Here is a 26,989-nt window from a genome sequence, read left to right as displayed (position 1 = left end):
AAGAGGTAATGCCAATGACTTGACCTTGGGTCATTTTTATTGGTGGTGTGTGAATTGACTTTGGTGCGCTGGGATAACTAAAAGTACCATTTGAGATCCCTGATGGTGTACATCCCATAATTCTAAAATATGAGTGTCCTAAGCATTCCTGACTTCACTAAGGGGATTCATTTCCACACTTTGCTACTACTTGGTTATTTTCTTCCCTTTAACCCCCACCCTTCCTTCCCCACCCACCCCATCAAATCTTTGTTTCTGTTTCTTTAATATTTGTTGATCTTATCTGCCAGATAAATAGAGGATATTTACCAGACTACAAAGCAGTGTGACTAGTCTTGGCGTCGCCCTATGCTGCTCATGTGTGCACATATGTAGATGTCATATGAAACTAGCTATGACACATCCTTGAGATTTGGCCAACTGTTTTGGCAAAATTTCATGGATATGTATAAAGGTCAGTGCCAAGCATGGGATATTGGTGACAGAGCTGTTCTCAAGAGTCTACTTTTGGGGTTAAGTAATTTGAGAAAATTCAGTGCTTGTCACCATGGAAATCATTTGTTGTCAGTTGCAGTAGTGGCTCTAGTTCTCAGAATGTCCTGGCTGGCCAGTTGGGTAAATCAGTCTGTGTACCTCCACCCCCAACTATGTATAGATGTTTGGGGTCATAATGGGTTCAACATGATTAAGTCTTGGGGTAAGCCTTGGCTTAGTGGTGGCACTATTGCCCGAGTCAGAGGTCATGGGTTCAAGTTCTACTCCAGAAACTTGAGCACATAATCTAGGCTGACATTGCAGTGCAGTACTGAGGGAGCGCTGCACTGTCAAATGGTTCCACCTTTCGGATGAGATGTTAAATTGAGGTTTCGTCCTCTCGGGTGGATATAAAAGATCCCATGGAACTATTCAAAGAAGAGCAGGGGCGATCTCCCGGTGTCCATGACAGTCCCACAGACAAGTCAAGCAACATTTACTCCTTAACCAACACCACTAAAATCTGATTATCTGGTCATTTATATCATTGCTGTTTGTGAGATGTTAATGTGTGCAAATTCGCTACCATGTTACTGGACTAGTAACCCAGAGGCCTGGACTAATAATGCAGAGACGTGGCAGCTGTGGAATTTAAATTCAGTTAATTAAATAAAAATCTGGAATAAAAAGCTAGTATCAGTAATGGTGACCATGAAACTACCGGATTGTCGTAAAAACCCATCTAGTTCACTAGTATCCTTTAGGGAAGGAAATCTGCCGTCCCTACCTGGTCTGGCTGATATGTGATTCTCAACTGCCCTTTGAAATGGCCTAGCAAGACACTCGGTTGTAACACACCGCTACAATTAACAATAATCAGAAGAAAACTGGATTGACCTCACCGGCCTCGGACATGGCAATGGCACACCCAGCCCAGTCGACCCGGCAAAGTCCTCCTCACCAACATCTGGGGACTTGTGTCAAATTTGGGAGAACTGTCCCACAGACTAGTCAAGCAACAGCCTGACCTAGTCATACTCACAGAATCATACCTTTCAGCCAATGTCCCGAACTCCTCCATCACCATCCCTGGGTATGTCCTGTCCCACCAGCAGGACATACCCACGAGAGGTGGCAGCACAGTGGCGTCTAGTCGGGAGGGAGTGGCCCTGGGAGTGCCTGAACATTGACTCCAGACCCCATGAAGTCTCATGGCATCCGGTCAAACACGGGCGAGGAAACTTCCTGCTGATTACCACCTACTGCCCTCCCTCGGCTGATGAATTAGTACTCCTCCATGTTGAACGCCACTTGGAAGAAGCACTGAGAGTAGCAAGGGCACAGAATGTACTCTGGGCGGGGGACTTCAATATCCACCACCAAGAGTGGCTCGGTCGCACCACTACTGGCGGAGTCCTGAAGGGTATAGCTGCCAGACTGGGCCTGCGGCAGGTGGTGAGAGAACCAACGTGAGGGAAAAAGCTAGTTGACCTCGTCCTCACCAATCTGCCTGTCACAGATGCATCTGTCCATGACAGCATTGGTAGCAGTGACCACTGCATGTCCTCCATCATGTTGTGTGACACTACCAACGTGCTAAATGGGATAGATTCAGAACAGATCTAGCAGCTCAAAACTGGGCATCCATGAGATGTTGTGGGCCATCAGCAGCAGCAGAATTGTATTCCACCACAATATGTAACCTCATGGCCTGGCATATCCCTCACTCTACCATTGACATCAAGCCAGGGGACCAACCCTGGTTCAGTGAGGAGTGTAGAAGAGCATGCCAGGAACAGCACCAGGTGTACCTAAAAATGAGGGGCCAACCTGGGGAAGCTGCAACACAGGACTACATGCATGCTAAACAGCGGAAGCAGCATGCTATAGCCAGAGCGAAGCGATCCCACAATCAACGGATCAGATCGAAGCTCTGCAGTCCAGCCACATGCAGTCGTGAATGGTGGTGGACCATTAAACAACTGAGGAGGCTCCATGGGGAGTACCTTCACCACACGGACTGCAGCGGTTCAAGAAGGCGGCTCACCACCTTCTCGAGGGCAATTAGGGATGGGCAATAAATGCTGGCCTTGCCAGCAACACATCCCAGGAACAAATAATTAAAAAAAAAATGTTTGCCTACATTACAACAGTGAGTGCACTTCGAAAGCACTTCCTTGACTGTGGAGTGCTTTGGTATGTCTGTGGTCATGAAAGGTGTTGTATAAATGCAAGTTACAGGAAACTTTGAGTTATCCGGAGGCAAACCATCCGGCAAGCTGGAGCCACCGGCAAAAATCAGGAGCTGTTTTTTATTCGCTTCGTTTCTTTTCTTTGCTTTTTTTGAACAGTCAAGCTGTGCAAGGTCTGTAGCTAAGCAACAGCTTTAGCTAGAGATGCTACAAAGACGCTTGCCGACTGTTTAGAGGCTGTTGCTAAGCAACAGGGTTTGTTGATTTATACGGAGATGAAAATCTCCGTATGTTTCAACATTAGCTCTGGAGTGCACGGCAGTTTGGAGGGAACGGCAGCTGCTCGGTCCCGTCGGTGCCAGATAGCACAAAGTTTCCTGTATTTCTTTCTTTGGTGATAAGTGTCCACAATACAGGTGCACAATTTTGCAATATTAGCATAGAGGATTACACTGCGTGTGTGGAAGAAAGAAATGGTACTCGGGCTATAAGAGGTTCATGGTAGAAGAAGAAGAAAGAACTTTCATTTACACTATATAGTGTCTTTCATGAGCCCCGGACTTCCCAAAGCACTTTATAGCCAATGAAGTACTTTTTGAAGTATAATCATTTATTGTCAGAAACATGGCAACCAATTTGTGCACAGCAAGTCTCCAAGTTGATTTTTGTACCTTATTAAAAATGTCATGGGTAAAGAAACTTGTATCTCAGAATATAGTTGACTTTTTTTTAAACCATATTTTAAGGAGCCTGTCATTACAAATTAAGTCTGGTCATAGTTGTGGTTCTGTACATTTACCTACTGTGACATAAAGCAGCTCAAAGAATCGTACCTGGCCTTGTCTTACTGGGTGTTGTCTCAGTCCACCTTTTGAGAAGATTGGAGAGGCACATGTGGAAGCATTAGCGAAAAACATGAATATCTGGTTTGGATCACAAGGGGCTACTATTGCTACACACCTGGGTTATGGTCTCATGTAGTTGGATATTAGGCAATACCCCTAAGAGTAAGAGACTCTGACTTTGTTTGTTTGTTTATGGGGGCGACCTAGCACGGCTGTAATTGAGAATATATAAGAGAAGCCTCTAAATTTATAACAAATAGTGCAAAGTATTTTGGACACGTTTTCATTACCTAAAATCTAAAGTGATTGACTAGATTGATTTTTATTGTTTAAAACTGCAAGTGAAACTATGAATGCAAGTTGAGACTGATTTTTTTCATTTAAATTAACATTTTGATCAAGAATTACTAGAGATATTGGGTCTTAATAAATGGTGAAACACTGCTGCCGTTTAATTGGTGCCCAGATCTTTCTCCTCGGGCCACTTACCTTGCTCTCTGCAAATGTAACTTGTGTAGAGGTTTTTGAAATTTCAGTTTTGCCTTGCAAAAGTTCAACCCAGACAGCTACTGTGTAGGTGTGATGTTATATAGGTTGTAAGCACACAAATTTAAAATGTTGTCGTATGGTAAAGTTAGTTATCCAAGAATGAGACGATTATTTTGAACATTGTTTGGTGTATGACCAGTAGGTTATACTGTCATTCCAGTATTTTCTGTTCTATTTGTATTCCGTAACTTGTTTTTAGTGAAGCAATACTCTGCTGTCCTTGGGTACAGAACATAAATCTCTTGGACTTCATCCTTGATCTAATTTCTTATGTCAGACTTGAGCAATATTCGCTGCATACATTGACTTTTGGAACATTCTGAGCATGTGCGATTTTTTTATTTTTTTCTCTGCTCACTTGCACTGAACTTCACAAAATAAGGCCCGGGATCTGCTCCGCAGCAGCTCCAGTCAGTTGTCCACAGACTCCATGCTTAACTCTGAAGTCAGGTCTCCGCATAAACAAAGCTTCCTCGAATCATCTCAAAACCAAGATAAAGAATTTGGTTTAAGTTCTGAAAATTGCAGTTTTACTTTTTTGATTCTCAACATTTTAGAAGTTGGAGACCTCATGGTAGTCTGTCAAAGCCTTCTATATAAGTTTTATGTTGTGGACACTGGTTCCAAGTGTAGTATTACAATGAAACTTACCAATGTTATGTCTTTTATTTTAGTACAATCTAAGGATGTGCGAGTTAAATGTGTAATTTGAGGCATTGATTTTCTGCCATGTTTACTTTTTATTATTGATAAACAAAGCATGTTTAAGTCACATAGTCTGATTAGTATTTTTCCTTCTATTGCCTGAAAACCTGAACTAATTTACAGTAGAGGATTTCTGTTGCGAGCTGGTCAATATCGTACATCATCAGACAGTGGTTTGTATAGAGTTGCTTCTGGGCCTGCTCTGCGATGCTGAGCATGAAAGGAATATCTGGTGGAGCCCTAAAAAATGCACTTAAAACAATTTTTTTTTTAAAAACACACATACCTAAAGGATATTTAATAATTTAAATATTTTAATAGGGTTCTATTGGTGAAGTTCTTTTAATCTTAGTTAAAATCCACTCCTTTTGGTCTCTTTAAACCTTCTGCTGGTAGTGACAGGCTGGGTCATAGTTCCAAAGGCAGTGGCACAGCTGTCTGATGCCTCACTCAAATGGCATTCTCTTGTGTGAGTTTAAGCAGGTTATAGTGGCAGGCTACTTTGCTGTAGCACCATCACAGTTAATCCTGATTCTGTCCTGTCCAACTTGTACATGTGCACATTTTTATGCAGGGCTATCTCTGAGTACCTTGGTTCTTTTCTAACCTCTAGCCCTTTCTCCATCTCTTCCACCCCCAAGTTCAGGCTCACAGAAGTGATTGCAGAATCTTCATGGTCACCATGGCTGAAATGAGTTAATCCTGCGCAATCAGTGATTAAAGCTGGGACCTTCCTTCTTTGTATGACTCAGTATTATGCCTAGGATTGCATAGGATATACAGCACAGAAACAGGCCATTCAGCCCAACCAGTTCATGCGGACGTTTATGCTCCACTCAAGCCTCCTCCTGTCTTTCCTCATCTAAATCTATCAGCATAACCCTCTATTCCCTTCTCCCTCATATGCTTATCCAGCCTCCCCTTAAATGCATCGATACTATTCGCTTCAACCACTCACTGTGGTAGCGAGTTCCACATTCTCACCACTCTCTGGGTAAAGAAGCTTCTTCTGAATTCCCTATTTGATTTCTTGTTGACTATCTTCTATTGATGGCCTCTTCCCCACAAGTGGAAACACTATTTCTGTGTCTACTCTATTAGGACACCCCCTCAGCCTTCTCTTTTTCAAGAGAAAAGAGACCCAGCCTGTTCCTGCTTTCCCCATTAAATGTACTCACAGCCATCAGGGAGCTTTAGCGTATGTTTTCATTTTCAGTCCTGCGTACATCTCTCCAATTTGATTCTAGCCCTGTGTCTATAAGAACTTTGTAATCTTCAGTACCAAAAATGAAATGCCAGCTCACCTTGTTGTTACCTTGCAGCATCCCAAGATGGCGACTATTTCAGAGTTGGAAGAGGTGATCCAGCAACTTCGGCAGCAGCTCCAGGAGTCGGAAAATGAGAGAATGAAGGCAGCTCAGTACGGGCTAGAGCTGCTGAAAAACGAAGCTGAGCTGGACAACAAATTGACCGAAACGACAAATGAATTTGCTGCTGCCAGAGAGGTAGCGTGTGTAGAGATTACTGAATGCATTGAGCCGCTGATTGAATGAATGGGGAAGTGACTCTAGGAATGGTCATTTACCATTATGTAATTTCAGGCTTATTTCCCCAAGAAAGAATTTTCTCCCATTTGTACATCCACGGGCTGATCACGGGTCAGTGCTGCTTGAATCAAGTCACAGGGTGATACACAAGAGCAGCTTGGTGTGATTTTTTTTTTGTAACATATTTCCCCTGCAGGGAAAATGCATTGTCTTTCGTCACTGACTCATCTTGTATTGCATATTACGATGCAGCTCCAATATGCTATACTGCCTGATAAATTAAGTTGTCTTTAAGGGGAAAATATCATCACAATTCTAATTACAGGATACCTCTGGAATCCTGCATTGATCAGTTTATTTCAACAAACTTTTTCCAACCTTCCCCTTCCTCTCACCATGCCACACAGAAAAGCTTACTTTCACCATCTTGTTGTTTTAAGCATCTCGCGCAAGACATTAATTAGAAACTGTCAGTTATTTGCACTTACGAGGAGTCGAATGGTAAGTTTGTGTTTCAATGGAATAATAAATCATGTACATTTTCTCATTTTAATTTTTCTTCTGTAATCTTTGAACAGGTTTTGGAGCAGGACAAATATTCACTGCAGCGAGAGGTGGAACTCAAAAACCGTATGTTAGAGAGTCTGAGTTCAGATGTTGAGAGCATCAAACAGCAGCAAAAAGCACAGCTAAGTCAACAACAGGAACAACTGGAGAGAATTCATGCTCGCGAAATGAATGAGTTGAAGAGCAAGGTATGACCTGATTCGAACTAATGAGATGTAAATAAGTTTAACTCTGCAGTGTGTTTAAGTACATTGTGTCTCACACCAAAATGAATAGTTAGTTCCCTTTAGATGTCCAGCAGAATTTCCTGTTCCTGTTAAGCAGTCATAAGGAAATTAACAGAGCCATCTGCTGGTGACTATATTTAGCAGATCCTCCAGGCTGCCAGTCTTGGTGAGTCCTGTGCAGTTTTAATACTTGCTTTGCAGCGTGCTGCACCAGACCTGTGCTTGTGAAGCCAAGTGGCATTGGCACAATACAAAAATGCCTTGTGTATCAGTGGCCTAGAACAGAGGTGGCCAACCAACATCTTCTTAGCAGTATATGGATCTTTGTTGAAATGGAACTTTTTGTAACTATCAACCTGTTCAATTCTGATGTGAGAAATGCAAAATAGTACAAAGGATGTGGTTAGTCATAGGAGCATAAGAATTAGCAGCAGGAATAGGGCATATGGCCCTTCGTGGCTCCGTCATTCAATAAGATCATGGCTGATCTTTGACTTCACCTCCACTTTCCTGCCCGATCTCCATACCCCTAGAGTTCAAAAATCTATCGATCTCCGCCTTGAATATACTCAACGATTCAGCATCCACAGTCCTCTCGGCTAGAGAATTCCAAAGATTCACAACCCTCTGAGTGAGAAATTCCTCCATCTCAGACTTAAATGGCCGATCCCTTATCCTGAGACTAATCCCACTCGTTCTAGACTCTCCAGCCAGGGGAAACACCCTCTCCGCATTTACCCTGTTAATCCCCCTCAGAATCTTGTATGTTTCAATGAAACTGCCTCTGATTCTTCTAAACTCCAGAGAGTACAGGCCCAATCTACTCAATTTTTTCCTCATAGGACAACCCTCTCATCCCAGGATGAGCAACCGGACAGCCTTCCTTCCATTCTGACTTGTATAACAAAATATTTTGAATTAGCTGCCATATAAATCAACTCATTTTTATCACTTTTACCCCAAAAGCAGCACCATATCAAGGGGCTGGGCTACCTAAGCAGATTGGGCACTTCAGTAATAAATTGGTCCAGAGTGTGGCAAGGGAACAGAGAGGGCGTGGCAGCAGCATGCTACATGTTGGAAACAAACGGTGACGTTATTTAACAGGGACGCACTGGGTTTAAGGAACAAAATAAATGCTCTGGCAACAGAGGGAATGAGAGAGATTTCAAGAAAACAGTTGGCAACAATTATTGCTTTATATTTCAAAATTTCTTGTAAGTCATTATTTGTGCCAGTTTTAGTTGGTGAGCAAAGCAGCATTATATATTTACAATGTATAACTGTTGTCACAATCCATTTTTTTGGGGAGCTTTTTAGCTTTAAGGCGTTGGCCACATCTAACCTATAACTTCTTCTGCCTCTTGACATTGGCACTCCCAACACAAAATGTGAATGAAACCATACCAGAAATCTTTAGTGTATGATACCAGGGAGTAATTTTTCACGGCTGCAGTCTAATCTGAGTTGCAATGTTTTCTCTAAATCGATCATATTCCAGTGTTGCAGTTTGTAATTTAATCTCCTACCTATCTCTGTTACACATGGGAGTGAGCTGCAAGACATTAATGTATCAACCATCTGTACCAGTTCCAAGTCTTTAATCTTTTGAGGCATCAATTTGTTCTTGTTTAGTTTAATTGCATGCTTCAGAACCCTGTTCAGGAATCGTTATATAAACAGATTAGTTAACCCTTCAGTTACCTTACATTTTGACCATCTCCCTGTCCTTTTCTCTTTACCGCCTCCCAAAAAGAATTCTGGATAAATGATGTGTGGCTGGCAAACATTGTAATCTGCATGGTCTTTACACCGCTGTAATTAAGGCACCATCTGTTGTCTGAAAATTACATCAAACAGGCTAGGTGAAAGTGTTTTAATAAAGAACTAATGGCCTGGAATTTGCAGTCAGCGGCGAAGCAAAGGCGTTCGCCGTTGGCCCCGAAGTAAGTTTCGCACAAAGATCTCGCGATCTCTGTTTTGAGAATTTGGGGTTTTCCGACGAGTAATTGAAATTAACGGAGGTTAATGGGGATTCCCAGCGAAGAGCTGCTGTGACGTCAACAAGCTGTCTAAGCAGCCAATCAAAACACAGAATTCTCACCGACAGCAAACCAGGAACTGGGTAATTAATATTTTTTTTTAAAATTCAACTTTCTTAAGTTTTAATTCTCATTAAAATGGATAAATTTGACACTCCAAAATTAAAATTAGTTTTTCAGGGTCATAACCTTTGTTTAGCAGTCAATACGCTGTTAAATCCCCAGTTACACCTAATCCAAAAGGGTCTAACTTTTTTAATGGAGTATTTAACAACGTAATTACCGTCGAAGAGCTGAAGTTTTCATGATTTGAGAGATTTTACTGATTGCTGGCTCTGGTCAGGTGGCGTGGGGCACAGTGCAGCCTGTAGAGGAGCAATGAATGATAGACCACAACTTCAGGATTTCTGCATTAGGCTGCGCATGCGCTAAATCCTGAAGTTGCAGTCTGTTTCAAAGGTGAAATGACGGTGAATGTTGCCAGTTCGCAGTCATCTGGACCGCAAATTCTGGGCCAATGTGATGAGTAAGCATCTTTCCAGGCACTGCTCTTCATGTGTGAAAATATGCTACAGTTTCTTTAGAAATATCTGGAACTATTGTTCACCACGGTTGTTTTAATCTACCCTGGCCAAGGCAGCAGCCTAACTATTCCTTGTTGTCCAAGTTCATTTGCTATGAACTCTTGGACATCTTTTAGGGCTTTAAATTGGTTATGAAAACAAGAGCATTGAACAAAACCTAATATTTTAAGTGACCCTGTAAAGCTTGTTTACCTCTTGGTTACACGCAACTGGGTCTTCAGGAGTACTCCGCTACATATTGTTGAAAAGGGATGCTTCACCTGTGTTTACTGAAAGGAGTATTTCGAACTGTAAACGATATTACAGGAAACTTCGCGATATCCGGCACCGACGGGACCGGCGTGATGCCGATCTATGAAAACTTCCGGACAGACCAGCACTAATGTTGAAGGATTAGTGTCATTATGCTTGATCGAATTTTTAATGGACCAGCATGCCTTAAGAGACTGAAGACCATGTTGCTAGGAGGTTTTCATCTCCGTATCTGACAACAAACACTGTTGCTTAGCAACAGCTTGTAAACAGTCGGCCTGTACCTTGGAAGCATCTCTGTAGCTTAGCAACAGCTTCAGAGAGGCTTTCCAGAGACTGACTGTTTTTATAAAAAAAAAAAAAATGCAAGGAGAAGAAGAAAAAAAGAAAAAAAACCTAACGAAACGGCTGCTGATTTCTGCTGTTGGATCGAGGTTTCCGGACATACAACCTCCGGATAAACCAAAGTTTCCTGTACTAGAGTTCAGTTCAATTTGGGAAAACTTGAGATCTCAATACCTTGTTTAAAACAAGTGTCAAATTCTGTTTTCTCGCCTTGTAAAGCTCTTCATTGGTACTCCCGGTGACATTTTTTCCCTCAACCATTATTCACAACATTGAGGTTGGGAATGTAGGAGTGCTGCACAATTGCTTTTTGTACAGTTGGAAGTTAATCAGTTTCAATTATTGAACTGTCACACTATCTATAAAAGGCTTAATAGTTTCCCACTCTAAAAGATTTGAGAACTGGTGTAAGATCTGTAAGATCTCACTCCTGAGACCTACAGGTTACTGATTCATACTTGAGATTTACAAGAAATTATACAGACACATGAGTTCCGTCTTTAAGATTTTATTGTCCTTAAGACAGATTCAAAACCCCTATCACTATTGCTATAAATTCGAGCAGTACACCAACAATGTTACAAGAGATCGTACATACAACCACCCGCAGATGATCAGTCCAGCATTGATTGTAGGTCCTCGTAGGCGAGATGATTGGCTAGGCCACCTCTTTCCGACTGTAGTCTGATCCTCGTAGGCAAGATGACTCGCCAAACCACCTCCTTCCAACTGCAGCCCATTCTGGTTGTTAACTCTCCCCTTTTATATGCTTTTCTTGGCATGTGTCCAAATCTGTTGGTTGGTTCTGGTACTTTTCCACCAGACGACCTTTTGTACATGTCGGCTTAATTCATTCAGTCAGGGGTCCTCAAGACGGTTCCATTGTTTATTTAAGTTTGTCGCACAACACCTCATTGTCTACTTTCTTATCTGTAAATAGCTTGCAACTGCAGCAGTTCTGTTGATTACGGAATTTGCCCAGCAACATGGCCTTCAGTCTCTTAAGGCATGCTGGTCCATTAAAAATTCGATCAAGCATAATGACAGCCAATCTTAATCAGCAAAGACATTTTGCTACACTGGCCATCAATCATTGCAGCCCAGACATTGGTTCTAGTGGGCAGCTATATTTAAGCTAAGACAGCATTGGGCCTATATTTTGCTTGCCGTATTCATGGAAAGGGAGCATCTTGGAAGAGGCTTTGCTTGGCTGAGATAGCTTATGAATTTGATTTTTTCTCTGCTATTTATTACAGAATTTGAATCTAAACATCATGGGCATGAAATTTGACTTGGGCAGTGACACAAAGCAGGTGGTATTGCACATGCTGCCCGTTACACGTCCCGTCTGATATTCAGTTCCAAGACTGACTATTGGAGGGGGCGTATAACTGGTGCCAGATGCGATGCTGCCCATTTTACGTCCCTACCCAAGTTGCATTTGACTGGTGGATATAGGAGATGGCTGGTCCATTGGCCTCTTTAAGGCTATGGTTGGAAAGGAAAGGAGAAGAGGGTTGCACTGGGAGGCAGTGAAATGGATTTAGAGCAATCTCTATTAAGGCCATTATGTTCCTTTTAGGAGTTTGAGATCTTCTGACAATTTTCCAGAGTGCCAGATCTAATGGAGGGCAACGGTGGGTGATAAACGTTGGTCCTTGGAAGTGGCATTTGTGTACCTTTTTGAGGTATAACTGCTGCAGCCTTTTTCCCTTGATAACTGCCAGTGCATGGCATAGCAGTCAATGGGGAGCTGCAGGGCCGTCAGCAGCAATACCTTGGGGAGAAGAGATGCCTGAGACTTTGTGTTACAACCACTTGAAATACCTGCTCTCTCCAGGGTATTCTTAGAATGTAAAGAATTTGTGAGATTGTGCTACTTTTTTTAACTAAAATTGCACAGTCCCTATTACTTATGAAAGCAAAAGGTAATCCAATAGGTTGCTTACATTTCATAATTAAATTACAGGTGTAAATTTTATGTGGGGAAAATGGTGCATTGGGCCACTTGAATGTACATCTTTTAAACTCTGGCTTTATTACTAGTTGGAAAAGCAGAAGTCTGAGTTGGATGAAGCACAGCTCTGTGAGAAGCAGCTGAGACACAAACTGGATCACCAGAGTGAATTACTTGGTGCTAAATGTGAAGAATTGCGAAACTTATCTGAACGTGCCCAGGAAACAATGTCATCTGAAGTGATGAGCCTTCAAGTGGAGAACATGGAACTTGAAGCTGCAAAGGTATGGAATTGGGATTTCCCAAGTACATCTTCATTTATTTTAACTTATCTAGTTCACACGTAGATAGACAAAACAGTTTGTTTAACTGTCATGGTTACCCACATCCCTTCACCATGGAAATACAACAAATTCAACAGCGGACCATTCCCGATCGCTCGTTCTTGCCACATCTCAGCAACACACTGACAGAAATAGCATCCAATTCTGCCTGTGCTAATAGGTGCATAATGACCTACAATTGACAAATTTGGACCAATCATGAACTTGTGACTTCAGTGCCAAAAGAACTTTCTATTCACAATTATTTTTTCCATTAGTTATGTATTTTTGGTATAAAACACATGGGGCTGAATTTTGCCGGCGCTCAGAGTGCAAGTTTGGAGGTGGGTCTGCTGTCAAAATTGAAATGATTGACCGGGTTGGGAACCCCCCCCCCCCCCCCCCCATGTAAGTTTCCAGAGTGTCGGGTCTGCGATTTCAGAACAGATCCGACACCAAGCAGCAGGGGAGGCATTTAAGATACTTAACTGCTTGTTAAGTGCTTGTTTACTGCTATTTTGCCAGCCTTTTTTCTATTTTACCACATGTGTAATGGTTCATGTCGTTCGGAGATCACGTCGGGTAAGTAGGTCGGGTTCTCTGTCTCACCTTTGCTGTGAATAGGTGACAGCTGCAAAAGTGGCATGAAAGCTACCATTTCACAGCTGGTCACTTTCCAATGTCAGAAGCTTGCGCCTTCATGACTTGGAAGAAACTTTTGAGCTGTATGCAGTTTGCAAGTGTTTGGAGTAAACTCTCTATCCACTGTCACCTCCTTGGAGCAAGCGCTCTCATCATTGACAGATCGCTTCTGTCATCTCAACTTCACCAGCAACATCGGTGCCCTTGGAAAAATCTCACCGTGGTCCTCTGAATCCCTCCACTATCAGCCCCAACACCAACATCACCAGCAATACCAACCTTCTCCGCAATCACCTGAATCTGCACAGGGCATCAGCACCCAACAACATTGCTGCCTGGCAGGCCAGCGATGGCATCACCATGGCCAGATTTACTTCACTTGATGCTGTACACATGATATGCCAGGTTAACACCACCCCACACCATCGCCATAAAGCATTCCTACAATAACCAAGCCATTCCTTTCACACTCCTCACCATTGCAGGGGTTACGTTATCTTCTTGGACAATCCTCGGAACCGAGGATGACTTGCTTCCACACTAAAAATTAGTTCTCAGGTGACTGATGAGTCCAATGCGGGACCTACAGTCTCTTGTCACAGGAGGGGCAGACGGTGGTTGAAGGGGCGGGTGGGTGGGATGCTTGGGTTGACGTGCGCTCCTTCCGCTGTTTGCACTTGGCTTCCGCTTGCTCCCGGTGAAGAGACTCTGTGTTCGGCGCCTTCCCCGGATGCTTCTCCTCCACTTTGTGTGGTCTTGGGCCAGGGATTCCCAGGTGTTGGTGGGGATGTTGCACTTTTTCAAGGAGGCTTTGAGGGTGTCCTTGAAGTGTTTCCTCTGCCCACCTGGGGCTCTCTTGCCATGTCGGAGCACCGAGTAGAGCGCTTGTTTTGGGAGTCTCGTATCGGGCATGCGGACGATGTGGCCCGTCCATCGGAGCTGATCGAATGTGGTCAAAGCTTCGATGCTGGGGATGTTGGCCTGAACGAGAACAATGACATTGGTGCGCCTATCCTGCCAATGGATTTGCAGGATCTTGCGGAGGCAGTGTTGGTTTGAGGTGCTTGCTGTACATGGTCCATGTCTCTGAAGCATACAGGAGGGCGGGTATCGCTACTATTCTGTAGACCATGAGCTTGGTGCTGGGTTTGAGATCCTGGTCTTCAAACACTCTCTTCCTCGGGTGACCGAAGGCTGCACTGGCACACTGAAGGCAGTGTTGGACTTAGTCATCAACGTCTGCCCTTGTTGACAGGAGGCTCCCAAGATATGGAAAGTGGTCCACGTTGTCCAAGGCCTCGTCATAGATTTTGATAATCGGGGAGTAGTACTGTGTGGTGGGGGCAAGTTGGTAGAGGACCTTTGTTTTCCGAATGTTTAGTGTAAGGCCCATGCTCTCGTATGCTTCGGTAAGGTGTTGACGATGGTTTGGAGTTCGACCTCCGAGTGTGCGCAGACGCAAGCATCGTCTGCATACTGTAATTTGATGACCAAGGATGGGACGACCTTGGATCTGGACTGGAGGCGACGGAGGTTGAACAGTTTCCCGTTTGTTCTGTAGATTAGCTTCACTCCAGCGAGGAGCTTACTGAGGGTGAGATGGAGCATTACAGCCAGGAAGATCGAGAAGAGCATTGGTACGATGACACAGCCTTGCTTGACCCTGGTCTGTACGTGAATTGGGTCTGTGGTGGAGCCGTTGGTCAGGATCACGGCTTGCATGTCGTCGTGAAGCAGGCGGAGGATGGTGACAAACTTTTGAGGGTAGCTGAATTTGAGAAGGACACTCCATAATCCCTCACGGTTGATGGTGTCAAAGGCCTTTGTGAGGTCATGTACAGCAGTTGGTGCTGTTCCCTGCATTTCTCTTGTAATTGACGCACTGTGCCCCTTAGTGGGCGGAATCCGCATTGCGACTCTGGAAGGAGCTCTTAAACCACTGGAAGAAGGCGATTGAGGAGGATTCTTGGGATGACTTTCCATGTGGCAGACAGCAGGGAGACTCCTCTGTAATTACCACAATCGGACTTGTCACCTTTCTTGAAGATGGTCACGATTACAGCGTCTCTGAGATCCACTGGCACGCTCTCCTCCTTCCAAATAAGAGAAATGAGTTCATGTATTCGCGCCAATAGTGCTTCTTCGCCATGTTTTAGCACCTCGGCAGGGATTGCATCTGCTCATGTTGTTCTTCAGTTGTCAGATGGCCTTTTCAACCTCCTGCCAGGCTGGGGCTGTGCTGAGGTGGTGGCGGGTAGCATGTTGCGGGATGGAGTTGAGGATACTCGCGTCGAAGACGGTCTTGGTTAAGGAGATTTTCAAAGTGCTCCTTCCAGCGGGCACTGACTGCCTCTCTGTCCTTGATGAGTACCTCTCCGTTCTTGGCCTGCAGTGGGGTAGGACCTTGGGTGCTTGGGCTCTTGGTGGTCTTGACTGCTAAAGAATCCACGCACGTCATGGTTGTCGGCTAGCTGCTGGATCTCCTGCACTTTCTCCACCCACCATCTGTTCTTTAGGTAGCAAGGTTTTTGTTGGACCTTGGCTTTCAGGCGTCTGTAGAGCTGCTTTCTTGCTTTTGAGTTGTGTTGCTGTTTCCAGATGAGGAATGCCTTGCGCTTGCGGCTTATTAGCTCCTGGATCTCCTGGTTGTTCTTGTCGAACCAGTCTTGGTGTTTCCTGGTCGAGTGACCGAGCGTCTCTTCACAGGTGCTGATTACGGAGGCCTTGAGTGCAGACCAGGCGCTGTGGACACTCTGTGTCTCTGAATCACTGGGAGTCGTCAGGTTGGTTGTGAGGCGCACGCTGAATAGGGCTTTCTTAGCAGGGTCTTTGACTGCTCCAGCGTTGTTGATTTTCCTGCGGCATTGTTCCTGTTGCCGCCGCTGTTTTGGGGCTACGTTGATGGAGATGACCGTGCGGATTAGGCGGTGGTCTGTCCAGCATGTCATCAGCTCCTGTCATGGCGCGGGTGATGCGGACGTCCTCGTGGTCCCTCGCTCGGACGATAACGTAGTCCAGCAGATACCAGTGCTTGGAGCGATGGTGTTGCCATGAAGCCTTGTAGTTGTCTCTCTGACGGAACAAGGTGTTGGTTATGACAAGGCCATGTTCTAAGCATTTCGTCAGGAGCAGGGTACTGTTGGAGTTGGCTTTCCCTACCCCCCTCTCTGCCGATCACACCTTCCCAGAGGTTTGTGTCCTTTCCAACTCTGGTATTGAAGTCGCCAAGGAGGATTAGCTTGTCGCCTGTTGGGACTCGGGACAGGGATTGTTCGAGGCTGGAGTAGAATTCCTCTTTGGACTCCTCTGTGGCTTCCAGTGTTGGGGCGTACGCACTGATGACCGTAGCGCACTTGTTTCGTTCTAGGGTGAGCCGCAGAGTCATGAGGCTTTCACTTATTCCACAAGGGGTCTCTGAGACGTTCAACTAGCTCATTTTTTATGGCGAAGTCTAACCCATCGAGGCGGTGTTCTTCTTTAGGTTTGCCTTTCCAGAAGAAAGTGTAACCACCACTTTGCTCCTTGAGCTGGCCTCCCCTTTGCTCTTTGAGCTGGCCTTCCCCTGCCTGCCGGGTCTCGCTTAGGGCAGCGATGTCTATGTCGAAACATCTGAGCTCCCAGGCAACGATAGCAATACGGCGTTCCAGTCTGTCACTGTTGGAGTTGTCCATGCGGGTCCTGACGTTCCAGGTGCCGAACTTCATTTTAAAGGGTGGAAGATGCCTGTGCGTGAATTCTTTTAACGTGGGGTGGTTGTTGCACACCAGCCACCACACAGGCTTGACAGAGCAAGGTCTTGGTCCAATGGCAAGGGGATCCAAGACAATTGGAGACCAGGCTCTGCTACATCGGCCTATCACACTCACACACTCACACTCACACACACTAAGACTTATCCAAAGGTGAACAAAGATCTGTGCAATAAGGCAAAGTGTTGAAAATAAAGAATTCAATGTTTGACACCACATTAACAGAAAATGTTATATGAACATTGCATAAAACACCCAAGTGCCTACCCTTGTGTGTTGTTAGTTGGTGTGATTGTACTAGGATGAGGGTGAGTCTGAGGGGTGTCTAGTGAGATGGGGAAGTGATAATGTAGATAGAGAGGGATGGGTGGAGGTGCAAGTTACGTTGGTTTGAGTAAGGATGTGCAGGTGTAGGGAAGGCAGAGTGATGGGGATGTGATGAGTGGCACAGCAGAATGAGGTCGAGTGGCTTTGCAGTAACGTTTCGTGATCTACCGAGATCATTGAAAGGTTTGTGCCACTGCAGCCTGGTCCTCCTAACGACATCCCTGCTTGGGCCCTCCTGTGCAACCAGGCTGCGTTGGTCTCCTGGGGAGGTCTCTTCCACCCATTGGAAGGGAAGAGAACCTCCTTGCGTGCTGAGACTCCCTCCATAAGCATATGGAGGGAGTCATGTGAGAGCCTGGGTGCAGCCCTGCACCTTTGTGCTGTGATTGTCAGTATTTGCAGCACAACTGTCAAAATGAATGCAGCTATGGCCCCTTTAAGGAAACCGGCTGATGACGCGTCCTCAGACCCGCTTCCTTTTAATTGGCCGGCAACCCCGCAGGGTGGGCTTAACAAGCCCTGGTAACAGGAAATCCTTTTTACAGAGCGGCTGCGGCCGGGAACGGCAAAATCGCGGCCTTAGTTTCTAAGGCGTTTTAACAATTGTTTTTGAATTGGAGCAAATGTGGTGGGGGGGGGGGGGTGGAATCTCATCTACTTTCTAAAGATTCAAAATTTTACTAATCAAATTTTACATAACTTCTAAGCTGATGTATAGATTTATGGTTATCATAAACTGTTATTTTAGTCGTTTTACAAAGTTATCAAGGAAGCCGAGAGAAATCTGATTGCTTGGCAGATTTATACAGTGAGTAGCTAAACGATCCAGACCAGGAATATCCCAGCTTTGATCCCTGATCTGTGCTAAGTTAACCATCTCAGCCAGATGGTGATCGAGACACTGTAGTTGGCTTCAGTGCTCCTGATTAGGTCGTGGTTTCTGTGCCAGATTGCCATTTGGTGATCCCTGCAGGAAGTGTGCATGTGTGGATGCCGAGTGAGGATGGGATCGGGCTCCACTGTGAAAATGGTCTGCCAGCACCCTGTCAGACCTTGCACAGGAATAATGGCCACTTTAGTGCGGTACTGGGTGCCTCCCACCACAGATTGAGGTACTGGGTGCCTCCCACCACAGATTGAGGTACTCCCAGAAAGGAGTCAACACCTTTTGGGAGGAGGGTAGAAAATGGGTAACAAAGCAAACAAAAGGAGATGTTTGTTTAGCATTAAAATATTTTAAACTTTAAATGAGAACTTTGGTGAAGAAATGATGGAGTTATAAATAAATGGCTATCAAGTGTAGATGTAAATAGTTTCCATCAATATTCCGTTAAATGGGAACCATGTTGTATTGAACTTTTTTCCCTCTAATCTCAGTTTATTTGATTTATGAGTGAATAGTCTGAATTTGAGTTTGCGGTTTGACATTTCAGTTCTGCGGATTACCAGGTTGAGTATTATCAAGAAGAAAAAAAATACTAATGAAATTTGAGCTATTCTTCCTTTTCACATTCTGTGCCCGCTAGAATCCATGTCATTGCACGCCAAGAGGATAAGCAGCTGACCTCCCAACCCTCTAAATGTGCAACTGGCGGCTCTCCAAACCTCCCTAGGCATGATAAGTGCTAAACATCGACAAATGGTGGCATGGCTGAGCCCATCATTTACAATGCAAGTTATTCTGGGTGTAAACCTGCATTCTACCACGGTGATGCAGTGTGTTGGTATACTGACTCAACATGGTGTTCTGGAACATACTTGTTGGTTATAACTTGCTGATTAAGAAAGATCTACAAGAATTTGTTGCAGAATCCTGATTTCAAACTTTCAGTGCATTATCTTTCATTCAGGGGAAACTGCAGGAAGCCCTTAATGAAATGATGTACCATCAGGAGCAGTTGGAACTAGCTAATAATAACCTTCAGCGGCAGGTTGAGCGACTGCAAGAGGAGAAGGAGGAACAAGAGAAAGAAACCGTTTCATACTGCAATGCATTGGAGGTAGCCGCATTTATGTGTTTCCAAAACCAATTGTTAATTCCAGACTGAAATTACACCGAGGTTGGATTGGGTCCAAAATTGGCTGCAGTCCAAATTCTGACACACTATGTAACCCAGCTAAATTGCAGATGCCTAATTGTTGCAGATGTAAACCAGCTTGACCTTGGGTCCATTTCATAGTACCACTGATTCAAGTTCATGTTGAAGGCACTGAGCGTGTCTCGGACTGCTCCACTAAGCCAATTATGATTAAATTATTATTATAATTTTTTTCAAATTTTTTTTTAAGTATCTATCTTCTTTCTCTTATAAGCAGTACTTCTGTCTGTCCTTCCGTCTGTCTGTCTGGCTATACACTCTCAAGTTATAGAGCGTGCGTTACATCAAAAGAAAGCTTACGGTTCCGGAACGGTCATAAGCGTATTTACTTTTTCGTCACACAAAAATTGTTCGCGCATTATACAAAAAACCTTCAAAATTCCACTCATTATCCACTCATTACCATTGAGTGACGTCAAGGTCGACCAATCCTGTGCCGTGATGATTGACCAATCCTACAGTTCAGTCACCTGATGGTTGACCAACCTGTGTGTGTGGGGGCGGGACTAATCATTTTCAGCTCCGGGATCTGGCAGCCATTATACACCAGCCAGGGCAGCTAAAAATATCGTCATCCAGGTCAATATCTTTTTAAAATAAATAAATAAATAAGATTTACCAAAAATGTTTTATAAGTACTTTAACTTTCATCTTTGAAGGTATTAATGTTTAGGTTAAAAAACACTGCAAAATACCCCAGCCCCGGGGCCTAGGCTTCTCCAACTGCCAACAGCCCAAATCCAGTCCCAGGCTCCCGGCCCAGACATCGACCAGGCCCAAAAAAGCTCTGCAACGCGGGGCTCCCCTGCTAGTATAGTATAAAAGAGATGCTCACTAGGGAGGTATGGAATGCTCGGGAATACCTCATCAGTTTGCAAATTGTGGAGTACCCATGTGAATAATCCTCATTTGTTTACTATGTATTATCTAGATTTGATTGCTCACCATACTGTCTTTGGCAGATCTATCCTGGCAGCTGCTGTTGTTGTCCACTGCCCTTCCCCCCTAAATTCTGCTCTACTTCGGAATACCCCTGTGGTGTGCTGTGGATTTGGGAGGGAATTAGATCTTTGATATGCCTTCTCTGCATAACATGATCCTGCCCAAATATTCATTCAGGGGTTAGTCAATTTCAGCATAGGGCAAACCCAAGTGGTACTATTGCACGTCTTAGTAGGAGTCCTTGTCTGGCATCATTTTTTTATGGATTCTCAATTGTTTGGTTTCTTTAGAGCCAATCAAGCTAACTCCTATGTGTCAGGGATATATGTCATCATGGAATAATCTAAAAGACATATAATCTATTTATTCCTATGGGTTAGAAATACTTTTAAACTTGCAATGCTTTGAAGTCTTCCTTGCCCACAAGTCCCCTTTGAGTTTCTTCATAATGTGTAGGAGAGTGTTTTGAAGCACAGAACTATAAATTGTTTTGAATTACTTGTGATTGGGTGCTTGCTTTTATTCTTTTCTCTCTAGCATACAATGGTGATTTTGGAAAAAAAAAAAAAAATTTTTAATCTATCAACTTGTTCATTTGCATACTCAAGTGGCTAATAACATTTTACATGATTTTAATTTCAGTGGGCAATGGATTATTTGTCTCTATTATTTTGTGTAAAAATGACCAAGAACAGTAATGGCATCTATCATCTTGGGCATTTAACATTCTTTGCTTAAAAGACTTCTTTTCTTTTTTTTAAGAATCCCTATTTTATGATTATTGTACTTTACGATTATTGCGTCAGGCATTGTTACAGGTATGATCTGACCATGCCCTGGACCCCTTCCTCTTCGTAATCTGATTAGTGTAGCCATATTGGTAATAAGCCAGAGTATTTATGAAGAAGTGGATGTACATAGTTTCTGGGCAATTACATCAGAGTTGTTGTAGCTGGTTTGTGTGCTGATCTGAATTTCTTGTCTGCTTAAATGCAGAAAGCACGAGTGGCTAACCAGGATCTCCAGATCCAGTTGGATCAGGCACTACAAGAAGCTCGTGACCCCAACAGTAAAGGGAACTCGCTGTTTTCTGAGGTACTGTACTTAAGATATTTCCAGATACCCAGTAGTGAGTAGCTTTTGTTAGTGTAAGTCTCCTCCATATGAGAACCAGATGGTATAAACCCAGATAAAAATTGTAAGTATTTCTGTAGGGTAAAAATTGTTAGTTTTTATGTGAATTTATGCATGCATTCATTCTCCATATACCATTGCCTTGCTTGGAGGCAAGGTAGACCACTGCTCCCAGGCTTTTGCCAGTTCTGCTACACTAGTCTTTCCCTGTCCTTGACATCCAGACTAGAATTGGAAGCTCATTGAATTGCACATTAGAAGAGGAAAAATTTGGGATGTACACTTGATTGGCATTGAACCAGTCAAGGGACGGGCTGAACCATATTTGGAAGCAATAATAGATTCATCACTGTCCAGTCACTGCAGAGCAATAGCTTAAAAAAAAAACTAAAAGCCCTGGAAAAAGGGCCATGAGGCTGGTCCTGAATGACAGAGGACTAAATTGTGAGCAAAGGTTAGAAAACTTGCACTCTTCATTTTGAAAGGAGGCAAATAAGAGGGGGACCTTAATAATATGGATATATAAGTTACTAAGTGGAACAGAACAGGTTAATCCTGACTACTATTCAAGTCAAACCACAACTGTATGATAAGCAGACGCAAGCACAAACTGGTAAAAAGGTAAGTTTGGGACTTGTGTCTGGAAGAAGTTCTTCACACTGATTTAATACTTGGAATGTCCTTCTAGGTTGTTGTGATGGATGATAGTGTCAGCTCTGGCTCAGTGCTAACACTCTTGCCTCTGAGTCAAAAGGTTGTGGGTGCAAGTCTTACTCTAGCGACTAGAACATAGTGGGGTGGAGGGAGGGGGCGTTCAGGAGGCCAGGGACAGGAGTGCTGGCAGGCAGCCAGCAACAAAAATGGACGCCCCGCACCTCGCCTTTTAAATTGCGCCTCCCTGGCCTCAGGTAGGCCCCCCCCCCCCCCCCCTTGATCCCGTCGGATATAGCGTCTGGCGGGAAGTCAGGGTGCGTTCCCGAAGATTGCGGCTGGAGCGCGAGCGGGGCACTGCGCACGATGATGATGTCGTCGCCCGCAACACCGCGGTGCACTACCGGTTAGCGCTGCCGCTAAACTCCCGCTGAATTTCGTGGGCGGCGCCGCGCCCTGGCGCTAGTTGCTTTGCGCCCCGTTAGTGCCCTACGGGAGACATAAAGCAACCCAATTTCCCCCCCCCCCCCCAAAATCTAAACTGATACTCCAGTGCAGTGCTGAGGGTGTGCTGCACTGTCGGAGGTGCTGTCTTTCGGATGAGACGTTAAACCGAGGTCCCGTCTGCCCTCTTAGGACGTAAAAGTTCCCACGCCATTATTTGAAGACGACCAGGGGCGTTTTCTCCGGTGTCCTGGCCAATATTTATCCTTCAACCAACATCACTAAAAAAAATCATCTGGTCATTGTCACATTGCTGTTTGAGTGTAAAATTGGGTGCTGCATTTCTTGCATTACAACAGTGACTGCACTTCAAAAGTACTTAATTGGCTGTAAAGTGCTTTGGGATGTGCTGAGGTCCTGAAAGGCTCTATATAAATGCAAGTCTTTCTTTCTTTTAATTGTAGGTTAATATGGATGGATGAGCTAGATGGGCTGAATAGCTTTCCTCATCTGTACTTGCCAACTGTTAACCCTCAATTGCTCTTACCAAAAGGTGATTCCAAGAACATTTATTGCTAGTTGGCTCAGAAAGCCTAAAGGAGTCTTGCTTTATTTTTGAAAAGTTTATTTAAACGATTTGGGAACATTTTTAAGATTTAGCTAACTTGATTGTCCCAAATGGATTTTGGAATGGGGACATTTTCAGACATACTTCTGCCAGTTCCAGTTGATCACCCCAGCTGACCCTTTATTTCCTGGAGAAAACTCTGGATATTACACCTTAGTCTGTGTGCAAGTTTTATGCAGTGCCTGGGCAGCTGAAGTACAGGATGTTGTGAAAAGATTTGCAATTGAGTGATGGTTTCCTTTCTGTTTAGGTGGAAGATCGTAGGGCAGTGGTGGAGCGCCAACTCATCGGTTTGAGAGTCCAGTACCAGTCATTACAGAAACAGTATGCGTTCTCCCGTCAACAGGTTCACCGAATGAAGGTACTATTTCCACATGAGTTGCTGGAACCTTCCCATAATGCATGTCTAACCAGCTGAGTTTGATAATACGCTTCCTGAATCTTGGGTATAAGTTATTGTGCTACTACCCATGCAGTGTTCCTGCATGTCATTCGAAACATAGAAAAATAGGAGCAGGAGTAGGCCATTCGGCCCTTCGAGCCTGCTCTGCCATTCAGTATGATCATGGCTGATCCTCTATCCCAATACCATATTCCCCCTCTCTCCCCATACCCCCTGATGCCTTTTGTGTCTAGAAATCTATCCATCTCCTCCTTAAATATATTCAGTGACTTGGCCTCCACAGCCTTCTGTGGTAGAGAATTTCACAGGTTCACCATCTTCTGAGTGAAGAAATTTCTCCTCATCTCAGTCCTAAATGTCCTACCCCGTATCCTGAGACTGTGACCCCTCGTTCTAGACCCCCCAGCCAGGAGAAACATCCTCCCTGCATCCAGTCTGTCTAGCCCTGTCAGAATTTTATACATTTCAATGAGATCCCCTCTCATTCTTCTAAACTCTAGTGAATACAGGCCTAGTCAATCCAATCTCTCCTCATACGACAGTCCTGCCATCCCAGGAATCAGTCTGGTGAACCTTCGCTGCACTCCCTCTATGGGTAAGGAGACCAAAACTGCACACACTACTCCAGGTGTGGTCTCACCAAGGCCCTGTACAACTGTAGTAAGACATCCTTGTTCCTGTACTCAAATCCTCTTGCAATGAAGGCCAACATATCATTTGCCTTCCTAACTGCTTGCTTTCAGTGACTGGTGTACAAGGACATCCAGGTCCCTCTGTACATCAACATTTCCCAATCTATCACAATTTAAATAATACTCTGCCTTTCTGTTTGTCCTACCGAAGTGGATAACTTCACATTTATCCACGTTATACTGCATCTGCCATGTATTTGCCCACTCACTCAACTTGTCTAAATCGCCTTGAAGCCTCTTTGCATCCTCCTCACAACTCACAATCCCACCTAGTTTCATGTCGTCAGCAAACTTGGAAATATTACATTTGGTTCCCTCATCCAAATCATTGATACATATTGTGAATAGCTGGGGCCCAAGCACTGATCCCTGCGGTACCCCACTAGTCACTGCCTGCCACCCTGAAAAAGACCCATTTAATCCTACTCTGTTTCCTGTCAGTTAACCAATTTTCAATCCATGCCAGTATATTACCCCCAATCCCATGTGCTTTAATTTTGCACACTAACCTCTTATGTGGGACTTTATCAAAGGCCTTCTGAAAATCCAAATACACCACATCCACTGGTTCTCCCTTATCTATTCTGCCAGTTACATCCTGAAAAAAACTCTAGTAGGTTTGTCAAACACACTTTTTTTTTTTCTTTTCATAAATCCCTGTTGACTTTGCCTAATCCTGTTGATATTTTCTAAGTGTCCTGTTATCACATCCTTTATAATAGACTCTAGCATTTTCCCTACTACAGATGTTGGGCTAACTGGTCTGTAGTTCACTGTTTTCTCTCTCCCTCCTTTTTTTAAATAGTGGGGTTACATTTGCCACCCTCCAATCTGCAGGAACTGTTCCATAATCTATAGAATTTTGGAATTACTTCTTTTCGTACAGCATGCGTGAGGTCACTGAGTTTTAGTTTTCATAGAAAAACAAATTGAATATGATTCCAGAACACTAATAAAAATCATGAAATCCAATGTAATACAGGAAACTTTGTGCTATCCGGCACGGACGGGACCGAGCTGTTGCCGTCCCATCAAAACTGCCGGACAAACCAGCGCTAATGTTGAAACATACAGAGATTTTGAGCTCCATATCTGGCAACAAACCCTGATGCTTAGCAACAGCTTCTAAACAGTCGGCTGTACCTTGCAAGCGTCTCTGTAGCTTAGCAACAGCTTCAACGAGACCTTGCAGAGCCTGACTGGTGGGGGGAAAAAAAGCAACGAAAAGAAAAAAAACCTAACGAAACGGCTCCTGATTTTTGCCGGTACCTCGAGCATTCTGGACAGTTAACCTCCGGATAAACCAAAGTTTCCTGTACAGAAGATTTAAATTTATTCAGTTGCCAAAAGTGGCCTATCAGTTATCTTTTTTGGAGTTGTGGTTTTTTTTTTTTTAACTCTGCTTTTCTGAGGTTGGTATGTATGATACTGATTTTTGAAAGCCTGCCTAACATACTTGTTTGCTCAAATCCTCTGTTTAGTAGTGAGCAGTACAATGCTGTGTTTTTTTCCAATCCTCTTGCTCTTTTGCTCTTGATTGGACTGCCAGGACATGTGCAAGTGGCCCATAACTTAAATGAGTTCTTCTCCATGGGCTCCAGTGCATTGCACTAGCCTTAAATCCTGCTTTTGTTGTCATCTCTTGTCGGAGTGTTGTCTGCAGAAAATATGACCGCAAATAAAGTTTCACAGATCTCCAAAAGAATATACAGGAAACTCTCTTACCGGCACCTAAATAACCGGAAATCTCTCTTAACCGGCGAAATGCAGGAGTAGGTTCAGGTAAGTTTTACTTCATATTAGTGGCCGTGTAACTGGGGTTCCTGGATCTGTGGCCGTGTAACCGGGGTTCCTGCACCTGTTGCCATGCAGCAGGGACGCCTGGAACTGTGGCAGTGTACGGGGCTCTCGTACCTTAGTAAGTATACCTTTCTGTAATCCGGACTTTTTGATGAACCGGCACCACGCCGGTCCCGTCGGTGCTGGATTAAAAAAGAGTTTCCTGTACTTTGCTTTCAAACTTGGATTTGCTTTTGAATAAAAGTCTTAAGACAGCAGTAACATTCGCAATAAAGTCTGAAGGGCGTAATGCCTTCAGGGTTCTAATATAGTTTTGTATTTTTTTATTAGGTACAGCTAGCCGCAATGTTACAAATAAAGGGCTTGCATTCAGACCCAGGACAGCTGGAACGCTTGCAATCGATGCTTGCACAGAAGAACAATGAGATTCAAGCTCTGGTGGTAAAGCTGCGACGCCTAGAGAAAATGGAGGTAAATAAAACTAATTAGTGCTGTATAGTAGTTGACAATTTGGGGCTTGGGCTTGGCCACTCACTATGTACTGCTGCCCCTGTAAAAATAATCAATAATTGGAGGTTTCAAATGTATGGGTAAGGTGCTACTGGGATGCCGAGGTGAAGCAGCAGGACTCCTTCACCAATTCTGCCTTAGTAATAACATGAGGGTGGCAGGTGTGATTAGGAAGCCAGTTGTAATGAAATTTGTGTTTTTAAATCCTGGTGTGTTTTTTATATTTAAAAGAAAAATTGCACAATAAACTTGTGGTCAAGGCCATTGTGGGAACGGAGTATTTTTCTTGTTTTCTTTTCTCCAACCGGGAAAAGTAAGCAGCTTGACGTGTTCTCTGGGTTTTGCCAAAGTGGCCCAGT

The 26,989-nt window shown here is 44.0% G+C and overlaps 1 protein-coding gene across 5 annotated transcripts in view; it reads left to right on the top strand.

The window, feature by feature from the left end:
* The window catches only part of spdl1 (spindle apparatus coiled-coil protein 1), a 52,145-nt gene that overhangs the window by 7,245 nt on the left and 17,911 nt on the right, over positions 1-26,989 (top strand). For all 5 annotated transcript variants that reach the window (XR_015080075.1, XR_015080076.1, XM_086001976.1 and 2 more), the window contains exons 2-8: positions 6,088-6,270; positions 6,891-7,067; positions 12,376-12,570; positions 19,178-19,327; positions 21,365-21,463; positions 23,476-23,586; positions 26,451-26,591. Coding sequence is in view for 3 of the 5 variants with exons in the window: in XM_086001976.1 (XP_085858102.1) it covers positions 6,097-6,270; positions 6,891-7,067; positions 12,376-12,570; positions 19,178-19,327; positions 21,365-21,463; positions 23,476-23,586; positions 26,451-26,591 (1,047 nt within the window). In the remaining 2 variants the exon portion in view is untranslated. The remainder of the gene's footprint in view (positions 1-6,087; positions 6,271-6,890; positions 7,068-12,375; positions 12,571-19,177; positions 19,328-21,364; positions 21,464-23,475; positions 23,587-26,450; positions 26,592-26,989) is intronic.

The sequence above is a fragment of the Somniosus microcephalus genome, chromosome 11 (genome assembly GCF_052327205.1).
Source record: "Somniosus microcephalus isolate GS21.2 chromosome 11, FLI_Smic_1.0, whole genome shotgun sequence".
In the NCBI taxonomy this organism is placed as follows: Eukaryota; Metazoa; Chordata; class Chondrichthyes; order Squaliformes; family Somniosidae; genus Somniosus; species Somniosus microcephalus.
This window is presented reverse-complemented; position numbering and strand designations above follow the sequence as displayed.